The sequence below is a fragment of the Danio aesculapii genome, chromosome 6 (genome assembly GCF_903798145.1).
Source record: "Danio aesculapii chromosome 6, fDanAes4.1, whole genome shotgun sequence".
Classification (NCBI taxonomy): domain Eukaryota; kingdom Metazoa; phylum Chordata; class Actinopteri; order Cypriniformes; family Danionidae; genus Danio; species Danio aesculapii.
Genome location: NC_079440.1, coordinates 46,531,625 through 46,543,812, shown reverse-complemented (window position 1 = coordinate 46,543,812; position 12,188 = coordinate 46,531,625). Strand labels below are relative to the sequence as shown.

The following is a 12,188-nucleotide window of genomic DNA, read 5'->3' as shown; positions in this document are numbered from 1 at the left end:
TACGTATGTATGAACGCAGATGATAACAACAGTTCATTTAAATACTTAAGTTACCTAATATAAAGCTTAAATTTAAATTAGACGTGATAACCGTAAAACCATGATTATTCTTCAGACTATAGAATCGTACTATCAAAATCTATAATTGTTGCATCCCTAAATAGTTTGAATGTAGAAGAAGCCTACTTAAGCAATGCACTGCTTTTGTTGTGCTTTAAAATACAACATTTGAATGGTTGTTATAGAATTAAAATAAATAAAAAAGGCACATTGTACAATGCAGTGATGTTATGTAGTTTGACATTCAATATATTAACATTTTAAAATGTAAAAAAATACAAAGTGGGTGTCTTAAGGAGCAAGAATAAAACATATGGGTTCTTATAAGCAGTTGTGTCCTCACTTATATTGCAAGTCATATCTCTCCGGCTGGCCCCATAACAAACTAATTGAATAGCCCCGTCTTAAAACAATCAAAGAAAAATATTTTAAAAATATGAAAATAATAATAAAGACATTTTTGTTAATTAAATAAAATTGCCAATTTACGGACACAAAATCACATACAGACTAAACACGGACAAATCAAACAGGCGTCGAAACATCTTGTAGTTTGTGCACGTGATTAATTCAGTTGAAAGAATATTCCATAGTCTTGTGGCTTTATAAGAAAAAGAGGATTGGCTAAATGAGGTTTTACATCTAGGGACAATACATTTTCCTCTTACTATGGAGCGTGTCGTTCGAGATATTTTCTCTCATGTAAGAGTTAAAAATTTTCTTAATGAAAGAGCAGAAAGATTATGAATAATTTTACAAACAAAACAAATTTTGTATTATTTAAGCATATTATCAAAACTCAGAATTCTATGTTTTTTTAAAGATATTAATTTTAAGATTTGAAGTGCTCTTGTATGATTCCAGGGGTGTTAGAGATGTTTTCTCTAGAGATGTTTTACATGCCTAGGACCAGCTCGTTATACAATATAAAAACTGTGGAACAATCATAGTGTTTAAATACATACTAGAGGCATCATAAGTCAAGAAATCTCTGATATGTATAACATTTCTAAGATTGAATATCAATGTACTAGCACATTTTTATTAGGATTTTTAAAACAAAGGTGTCAGTCTAGAGTGATACCTAAATATTTAAATTCACTGATATTTTTCATAATTTGCCCATTTATAAGAACTTCAGGAACATTTTTAACTTTGTATCTATTTGGAAAAAACATGGGTACAGTTTTTTCAACATTTAAGGTAAGATTTGAGTATTGCAACCATTTAAAAACATTTTGCATTTCAATTGTTAAATTGATAGCAACTTTTAGATTTTTTCCATATTTGACTTTACTGTTCTAGGTTATTGCTTTTTTTTAAGGGGATCTATTATGCCCCTTTTTACAAGATGTAAAATAATGTCCCTAGAGTGTGTATGTTAAGCTTCAACTCAAAATAACCCACACATAATGTTTTATAACTCTTTGACCCTGCCCCATTTAGGCTGTGTGATTCTAAAAAATAAAATGAATACATTTTTACTATTAGAAGCTGGTTATATTCACAGACTGTTGTTAAACTAATTAAAAAAAGTGACTTTTGCATAAAAGGTGCCCTTTAAAATATAAAGAAAATTATATAAATTACTTTAAGCATCATATCATAGAGATAATGACATGTTTGCACAAGCTTCGCAATTCGTCATTTGTCATGTTGACAGATGAGGTAATTACAATTACACTGTTATGTTATAACACTATGCTAATTGTAGTTTCTAAAAAAAAAAATAAAAAAAACAATAACAACAGTATTTAGCAAAACAAAAATTTGTATAATACAAATAAGACAAAAAAATTTTAAATACTAAAAAATTTTTAAATCGCTGCAACTTAGTGATAAAAAAATACTAGAAATTTATTAAAGTAAAAATCCATTTTTGAACAGTGACTGAGAGAGCTTAAATATGATGCAAGTTAAAAACACATGCAAATGCGCTAACAAACTGAGATCCAATTGACAACACACACTCAAGCAATTTTGTACACCACATGTAATACTGAAACATTTTCAGAAAACATAAGCCTAATTATTTTATATAGCTTAATTTGAATTTCCCTTATAACAAGAATTATAACCCATTTGTCTTTGCCAGCTCAGTCTACTATCTAATTTTCAGTGCTAACAAAGCAAACACTGAGGGCATTAAATCATATGAGAATAAATAGAAGTGTTGCATTGTGCGTTCAGAATGCAGTCTCCTTGAATTAACATTAGTTAATGCATTGTGAGTTAAGAACCAACAATGAATGACTGTATTTGTATTAAATAAAGATTCATAAATACTTTGCATTGCTTATTATTTTTTTTGTGTTAGTTACACTCACCAGACACTTTATTAGGTACACCTTATTAGTACTGGATTGGACCCCCTTTTGCCTTCAGAACTGCCTTAATCCTTCGTGGCATAGATTCAACAAGGTACTGGAAATATTCCTCAGAGATTTTGGTCCATATTGACATGATAGCATCACGCAGTTGCTGCAGATTTGTCGGCTGCACATCCAAGAGGCAAATCTCCCATTCTACCACATGCCAAAGGTGCTCTATTGGATTAAGCTCTGGTGACTGTGGAGGCCATTTGAGAACAGTGAACTCATTGTCATGTTCAAGAAGCCAGTCTGAGATGATTTGCACTTTATGACATGGTGCGTTATCCTGCTGGAGGTAGCCATCAGAAGATGAGTACACTGGTCATAAAGGAATGGACATGGTCAGCATCAATACTCAGGTTGGCTGTGGCATTGACACAACGCTCAATTGGTACAAATGGGCCCAAAGTGTGCCAAGAAAATATCCCCCACACCATTACACCACCACCAGCCTGAATCGTTGATATAAGGCAGGATGGATCCATGCTTTCATGTTGTTGACGCCAAATTCTGACCCTACCAACTGAATGTAACAGCAGAAATCGAGACTCATCAGGCCAGGCAACGTTTTTCCAATCTTTTATTGTGGCGAGCCTGTGTGAACTGTAGCTTCAGTTTCCTGTTCTTAGGTGACAGGTGTGGCACCTGGTGTGGTCTTCTGCTGCTGTAGCGCCTCCCCCTCAAGGTTCGACGTGTTGTGTTCAGAGAAGCTCTTCTGCATACCTCGGTTGTAACGAGTGATTATTTGAGTTACTGTTGCCTTTCTATCAGCTCGAACCAGTCTGGCCATTCTCCTCTGACCTCTGGCATCAACAAGGCATTTGTACCCACAGAACTGCCGCTCACTGGATATTTTCTCTTTTTCTGACCATTCACTGTAAACCCTAGAGATGATTGTGCGTGAAAATCCCAGTAGATCAGCAGTTTATGAAATACTCAGACCAGCCTGTCTGGCACCAACAGCCATGCCACGTTCAAAGTCACTTAAATCACCTTTGTTCCCCGTTCTGATGCTCTGTCTAAACTGCAGCAGATCATCTTGACCATGTCTTGAGTCATGAGTTGCTGCCATGAGACCATGAGTTGCTGCCATGTGATTGGCTGATTAAAAAATTGCATTAACAAGCAGTTGGACAGGTGTACCTAATAAAGTGGCTGGTCAGTGTATCTACATTAACTTACGGAACCTTATTGTAAGGCGTTACCATACGAAATAATCCTTGATATTTCAATGACACATAGATTTTAAAGTGTATAACAGCCCTCTCAGCATTATCAGTCACATATTTTTGATATTCCTGACAAAAACAAAAAAAAATTTATAGCCTTTTAAACATAATCTTAGAAGTCAAGTTACACACCTGCAATAAAAACTCGATCAATTCTTACATATAGCCTTTTTTATTAAAGGGATAGTTCACCTAAAAATACGTTACTTTTTTTCAAACCTTAATGAGTTTATTTTTTCTGTTAAACACAAAAGATGATATTTTGAAGAATGCTGAAAGCCTGTAACCATTCACTTCCATAGTATTTGTTTTTCCTACAATGGAAGTCAATGGTTACAGGTTTTCAGTATTCTTCAAAATATCTTCTGAAGTGTTGAACAGAATGAAGAAATGCAGTAAGGCTTGGAACTACTCGAGTAAACCAAAATAGTGAGTACACTTTCACTTTTGGGTGACCCATCCCTCTAAATTGATCCAAAGAGACAAAGAAATAAGGAAATATAATAAAAATGTAATTAAAACACTTTTAAAAATTATAATTATACACATATACACATTTTAGCAATTTTTCTGCCATTCTATTAGTTTTAAAATATAATAATCTCCCTTCAGCTCACCTCATGTATGGCATCATACACCACCCTGAAGGCAGGCTGCTTGTCATCATGATAAACCCCTCGATTGCCATGTAGAATAGAAACCCCCTCCTCCTCTGCAGCCTTACAGTTGCTTCCATACATGCAGTGATCGGGTCTATAGTTCCACTGGCAAGGAAATATGTAAAGACACTCTGCAGACACAAACAAGAATATTCAACATCATTTCCAAATGGCAAACAACATACTCATGAAACACTCGAGTAATTGGAGCTGTGCCAATACAGTTGTCAAACAAGCACACTCTTGCCAAGTGTCTCGCCAATTTAGAGACATTAATAACTGCACCTGTCAGTATCTGTCACACCTGTTCCAGTCAAGAGAACTGTTTGCTTACACAAAAAAGCTCTTATCTCTACACAGCCAAGATAAAACGGCAACTTTTAGAAGAGCGAGCAAGGAGAGAGTTGAAACACTCTGCTGTGTCATACCACGTCTTTTTGATTTTCTGGGACGATATAGCGCTTGACTTCTAGCTCTGTGCTGGAAATAACAATCCAGGGCTTGGAAAGTTTAGTTGAGATGTACTACAAAGCCGTGGGGCTTCGTGTGGAAAAAAAACTGCTTTTTAAATCGGATTTAAGCCTCCGGCAAAAACCACAATTAAACTAGCGTTGTAACACTAGAGCACAAATCAACAAAAACAAAGGAAAATATGCAGGTTTATAGACAAGTTTCAGTCAGACACAACGACATGGACATTTGCTAATATTAACATCTACTGTTTTATATTTTTAAAAACATTCTAATACTGAAGTACTTAGATTTTTACCATAGTATGAAGAATCATTTTTTTATTCTGCATTATATATTGCAATATGAATACATATTTACCAGATGACTTGAATAACTATTTGGAAAGAATTGATAATTTTAGATTGATTGGGATGCTTCTGTAGGGGAGTTCATCTGCATAAAATATAAGAAACAAATCTACAAACATACAATGGAAACAATGAATTCTGTAAAATTGTTGCAGACAATTTATATGGGTTGAATTGAAACAAATTAAATGTAGTAATGTTTAACTTAATTTGTTTGTTTAAATTCAACCCCACAAATTGTTTACAACCACATTTTTTTTTGCACTGTAGATAAAGTCAATAAAGAAATATATACCACTGAATCAACAGCGTTTGATTGTTCTTCCTTTAGTAATTGAATTATCAAATGTAAAATAATACTGTATATTCTTGGTTTTATAAACAAGTCAATCATTATTAATTTGTCACAGTTACAAATGGTACAATTGCTTAGGCCTGAATGTGTTTAAACCCTCATACGGTCAAAGGCCTGCAAAATTATCAATTATAATCCAGACTCAATATTGTGTATACTTGCAATGTGACTATTGTGAATGATCACATTGCGATATCAATGCTGAAACGATATATTGTGCAACCCTAGTGCTAACTAAGTAGGGATTGCTGTGGGACAAGTCCGAAACGATAGTAATAAGTTTTTATCTCAATAAAATCAATGGCATAATTTATATAATGTCAAAGGTACCAGGGTAATTTCCATTTCTACTGCCCAAAAAACAAGATACTTCAAGGAATTAAACTGTTATACAGTGACAGCCGTCAAAGTAATATAGTAATAGTAATGTGCATGTACAAAACACAAAAAAACAAGGTATTTTAATATATGTCTGCATTTAAAAAATAGCCCATTTTGAAGAAAACTATGGTATTACCATAGTACATGTGGCGAGAACTATGGTATTACCATAGTATATGTGGCAAAAACTGTGTATTAACATACTGTAGTGCATTTCCAAAAACATACTAAATTTCTAGAAATATACTGAATTTACAAAATACTGAAAGATTCTGTGAAAAATACAACAATGGAACAAGTCCAAAAATATTCAAAACACACTAAAGTCAAGGTAATTTAATATATCTTTCTGTATTAACAACATAATCCAAAGTTATTTAAAGGATACCATAGTAAATGTCCCAAAACACTAATAAAAAAGGAAATCAAAGTATTCTGACACATAACATGTTCCAAGTAGGGCTCCACGATAATGGAAAAATAGCTCTATTTAGAAAGCCATTCATTTAGATTTATTGGGATGATTTTGTAAGACAGTGATGTAATTTATTATATACATATAATAAACAATCTACAGTCATAAATAAGCACAATGGAGCAAATATTAAAGTGAAACAAACAGTGCTAATAGCATTCGTATACAGAAATTGAATAATTAAATTTAAAATAATGTTGCATAGTCTTCATCATATAATATATTCAATCAAATGAATTATCATTAAATGTCTTTACACTATTAAAATGCTTTAAGCTCTCTTAAAATGCTCATACAGTCACAGACATAGTCACTCTGCAGATGTTAAACTTTCACTCCATTACAATTCAATTCTGCAGGGACTCCACAAATCTCATGTGTTTTGACCTGTGGTTTCTGGTCAAATATAATCCCAACTCAACATTGCATATCTTGCGATGTGACTATTGCGAACACACACATTGCCATATCGATGCTCAAATGATATATTATGCAGCCCTAGTTCTAAGTTACTCTGAGGAAAACCCTGCTTTTACCATGGCAAATGTCCAAAATCATTATATTAAATATAGTGCATGTCTAAAATAATGAACTCCAAAATCAAGGTATTTTAATACAATTGTATTTACAACATACTAAAATACTTTGTAGAATGGTGTTACCATGGTATATGCCCAAAAAAGCATTTTATTAATAGAGTATTAATACCCAAAAACATTCTTGAACCAAAGTATTTTGATATATACCGCTATATTTACAACATACTCAAAGTTACTTAAAAAAATGCCATGGTATTATCAAAGGACATGTCTAAAAACAAGGTATTAGTAAAATGCACATACAAAAACCACTCAAACACATAAAAACAATGCATTTTGAACCACAGGGTACATCAAAAATAACATTATGACACCATAGTTGTTTTCAGCCAGTGTTGTCTAATCATATAATATCATATAACAATATAATAATCAAGCATAACTTTAAGCAAATACGCACACACACACATACCTGGGTTGTAGTGGAAGATGATGTTGAGGAGGTCTTGGTCTCCCCATGTGATGTGGTTCTTGTATTTCTGATAGAGAGGGTGAAGCAGATTTTCCCATGACAGACCGCTGGCGATCATACTGTTCTGTAAAATCAATAGTGGCAGGTTATTTTCCTCAACAGTGAGTCTGGCAGCCACTTCTCAGACAGCTGTTGATATGGAAATTGAGGTTGTTTCAGAAGAAGAAATTTTCTTTTTGTCCCCCCAGACAGCCTTGAAAATGTGCTTGGGTTGGAAATTACAGTTCTAGTCGAGTTACAGAAATATGCTAATCTAGACTGCTCTCACCCACTATCTCTCTCTCTCTACTCGACGGATGGCAATCAGTAGACTTCCATCACTGCCTACTATAAACAGCCCGAGGTTAAAAGGCTTTAAATGTGCAAAGAAACCTCAGAAGACATGCGAAGAGCAAAGCCTAAGCCTATGATTCAAGAGGAATAAACTGCACAAGAAAAACACAGACAATATCTAGCAATAAAGCACAAAAAAATTACACAGCAAAAATGTATTACATTTAATATATCAGCAAGTATAAAAAAATAAATAAAAATAAATCTGCCATAATTTTTTTTTAAGTTACAGCAGACTACTGATTTGTGTCAGATTTTTAGTCTTAGTAATAAAATCAAAGCAACTAAAATGTGTTGTCTTCATCAAAAAAGACATCAAAAAATTATAAGGTATATTCATTCATTTTCTTTTCGGCTTAGTCCCTTATTTATCAGGGGTCACCACAGAGAAATGAACCACCAACTTATCCAGCATATGTTTTACGCAGGGGATGCCCTTCCAGCTGCACCAATAAGATGTATTATAAAATATAATTACCGTATTTTCCGCACCATAAGGCACAGCGGATTATAAGACAGTCTCAATTATGGTGTCTATTTCTGTACTTAACCCATACATAAGACGCACCATATTATAAGGCGCATGCTAAAACATACGGTCAACGTAAGCAAAACAGTGAGCTTGATTGAACTTTATTCTACTATCTCACAATACACTCACATTATCTTGTAATCAATCTTCTCCCACAAATCTATCAAAGTCCATCATCTTTTGCGAATGCTCGGTTAAAACATATACCTTAGCCCAGGCATCCACGGCGCTGCCTACCAGTCTTAGTAAAGGTGTGTTCGCCATCTGTCATCAATTGCTCCCACGCAACTCGCAGCTTAATTTTGAACGCCCAATCAATCAATCAATCAAGCGGAGCAACTCCCAAAGTCGCACAACAATATTTTTGCAGATTTTGGAACTCAGTGCACACATAAGGCGCACCAGATTATCAGGCGCACGGCTGATTTGACAAAATTTAAGGTAGCGCCTTATGGTGCGGAAAATAAGGTATATTCACTTGTTATTATAGTTATTTAAACTAAAACTTAAAAAAAAAAAACTGCTACTTGAAATAAAATACATTTAAACTTAAAAAAATGTCAAAAAAAATAAATAAAAAATTATAATAATATATAAATAATTTTACCTAAAAGAATTAGGTTACTTTAACTTAAAATTAAAATAAAAACATTATAAAAAACAATATAGATATAAACCAAGAATATACCAATTCAAAATAACTAGAACTTTAAATTGAAACAGAAAATGTAAAAACTATTAAAAAATAAATAAATAAAAACATAATATATTATAATCTAAAGTCCACCAAAAACTGATGTAGAACCAATAGATATATATCATGCAACTCTGTTATTTAAAGTTTAAAATACAGACTATAACTTTTGATCAATTAAATGAAATTAGAGCTCTATGATAAAGTGTTTGTAGTAAACATCTGTTTTATATATACAGTGCTCAGCAAAATTGAGCAGATATATTTATTAAAATAATATTTTAGTCATCAAACATAGTTAGAAATTAAAAAAGATAATACAAGTAATTCAAGCAAAATATTTAAAAATAAATTACAACCTACAAAATTTTAACTTAAGTTTTTAATTTTTTTGTTTTTCTTGATTTTTCCTCTTTTTTTAAATTTGTATTGAATATTTTTTTGTATCATATATATTTGAGTTTACTAGTTTTTGGACCGTTATTGTAAGTTATTTTGTTAGATAAGCTCCAGATTTGGCTTCAGTACTGACTAATCTAATGTATATGCACAAATATAATTTTGTATAGCTTCCTATTAAAAGTATGAATATAAAAGATAAATTTGTGAGGGGTGTACTTATATATACTGAGCACTGTACACCTATCAGCTATACATCTAATTCTCAGGTTCCTTACCCTGAACAAAGTGTTACGAATCCGTGTGAGGTTCATTAGCATGACTCCTGAATTGACTCCTGTGACTCCATAAAAGGGGTGTCTTGCGAAGCGACTATACCAGCCGATCTTGGGGATCTCGTGCTCTGGGGCCATAGCAGCTAACTGAGTGCTGTTGAACGCCTTCAGAAACTTCCAGATGTCATCCATAGGCCGGAGAAACAGCACATCTGTGTCCACGTACAACAGAGAGTCCACGTCCTTCAAGATAACCTGAAATTAGAGCAAATGCCTGGTTATGGTCAGAGTGGTGGTGAGATGGAAAGCACAAACAACTAAAAAAATGAACATGAACCGGCAGGACCTACAGGAAGAAATAGCCTCTGGGCGGCACACGGCTTGAAGAGTTTCTTCCATTCGTCTGCATTCCCCACAGAGAAGGTGATTGGATATATGCTGTAGTGAAACCTGGAGGACAGCGTCTGAGGCCACTGACTGAACTGTGAGGGGAAATTGGAAGAATCTGTCAACGTCAGGACTGTCAGACTCGGGTAAACCGCACATCTATTGCTTACAGGTGTCAGCCAAGAGAAGTGTACGAGGAAACCTATAGCAATCCTTCAAATAAGCAACATTTTGGGCTATTGGGAAGAATAGTGATTTATTGAAAGTCATGAAGATGTCCACCCATAATGCTGCACTCCTTGAAGATGCAAGCTTCAACCTAATTTTTTAGTGAAACGTAAAATACATTGCTCTGGGTACAATTTGATGTACGTTTCAGATATTTAAAAAAATCCACTAGATGGCGCTGTCTACATTTTTGTGAATCTAAAATGCGTTACTTAGGGTACATTTTGTTACATTTACATTTAGTCATTTAGCAGATGCTTTTGTCCCGAGCAACTTACAATTGAGGAGTTATTCAGAGATTCAACAAGAAGAGGTAATACATACAAGAAGTGATAGTTATTCAATGTACCTTGTTTGTGCTCAGAGAATTTAGTACAAGAGTAGTTTTTTTTGTTTTTTGGGGGTTTTTTTTGAGATAGAGGGAGAGTGAGAGAAAGTGATTCTATAGGTCGTTTTAATATTATTCACTGGGGTTTATTCAACGTATTATTGTTGTACATTTCAGATACACATTGTTCTTGTACACATCAATGAGAAGACTGCGCTTATTGTAAAGATCTCCTAGCGAATCTCTGACCTAAACCCTTCAATAAACCCAACCAACAGTGTTTTCGAAAGCAAATGTCAGAGAAAAGTGGACCACAATCTCAAATTTTTACCTTGATTTTACATTTTCATTAGCTACGTTTCCATCCACCTATTTTTATGTGCATTTTGGATATGCGCATTAAAAAAAATGGTTGATGGAAACGCCAAGATGCGCATAAAGTTTGAAAATGCGCATAAAAAGCATATGAGCATAACGGAGTAGGAAAAACTTTTTATTCGATAAGAAAAGATGTGCATAAACTGCAATCAAAACACTTTTACTGAACAAATTCTAGTAAGCACATTAAAAAAGGTCATGTGATTTTGTTATAAGAGACCGTATCATGATAAAAATGTGTGTGAATGGACAAACCAGCAGGCTGAACACATTGTAAAACATCTGAAATGTTGTTTTGGTCATTCTAAAACCCTCTCACACCTTCAAATACCACCGCGCGTTCACTGCGTGTCAGGATCAAGGTCAAGATTGCCTTCTGAGGCGCAAGTCCTTTATTAATTGAAGAAAAGATTCACGCAGCTTCTCCTACCGCAGCAAATTCCATTTTTACTCTTGATATTTGGCACCAGTTAATCAGGAAGTGATGATTTTGTTCTCTTTGACTGAGTGGAAGGAAACGCTGCTTTATTCACACGTCTTGTATGAGAAAATCCCGTTTTTTTGCATAGAGTTAATTTGCATTTTTGGATGGAAACATAGTTAGTGAAGATCACTGATTTTTAAAGAAACATGGAAATTTTGTAATGGCAAGACAGTTCACCAGAACAGCTTGGGCTGGCTGACTGAAATTTAAAAGTCTGTGTGTATATACCCCATTCTTGCTATTAATAAACCATTAACTATGCCTTTTGAATCAATTAACACCTAATTTGCTACCTATTATTAGGTAGTGGCTACATTTAGGTATCAGGATAAGGCAATAAACTGTCAATAGACCCTTTCACACATACAGGTCTTTCTGGAAAACTACCATAAATTTTCCGGAAAGGTATGTATGTGTGAACAGATCCTTTTTTAAAATAAGAGTTAATTTGTTCTGGCAATTTTCCAGAAAGAGAAGTTGTAACATAACTGGTAATTTGCCGGAATGCTGCGCTGTGTGAACGCAGAAGGAAGATTGCCGGAAAGAGCGAGTTCATGTCTAGAACGCGCTGATGTGAGACGTCTACTTCAGCCAATCAGAGCACTCAAAATAAATACCTTTGAATATTTTTCCAGACATATTTAGCTGTTAGATGCTAGTCAGATAACGTTTCTATGTTTCTTCTTAATGCCAACTGTGTAAAAAATTATCGATAAAATGCTTATGA

At 34.0% G+C, this 12,188-nt stretch overlaps 1 protein-coding gene across 1 annotated transcript in view; it reads right to left on the bottom strand.

The window, feature by feature from the left end:
* The window catches only part of gxylt2 (glucoside xylosyltransferase 2), a 31,449-nt gene that overhangs the window by 2,942 nt on the left and 16,319 nt on the right, over positions 1-12,188 (bottom strand). Inside the window, exons 3-6 of the mRNA XM_056460384.1 lie at positions 10,007-10,138; positions 9,660-9,911; positions 7,364-7,487; positions 4,279-4,451 (exon numbers count right to left, since the gene is read on the bottom strand). Coding sequence (XP_056316359.1) covers positions 4,279-4,451; positions 7,364-7,487; positions 9,660-9,911; positions 10,007-10,138 — 681 coding nt within the window. The remainder of the gene's footprint in view (positions 1-4,278; positions 4,452-7,363; positions 7,488-9,659; positions 9,912-10,006; positions 10,139-12,188) is intronic.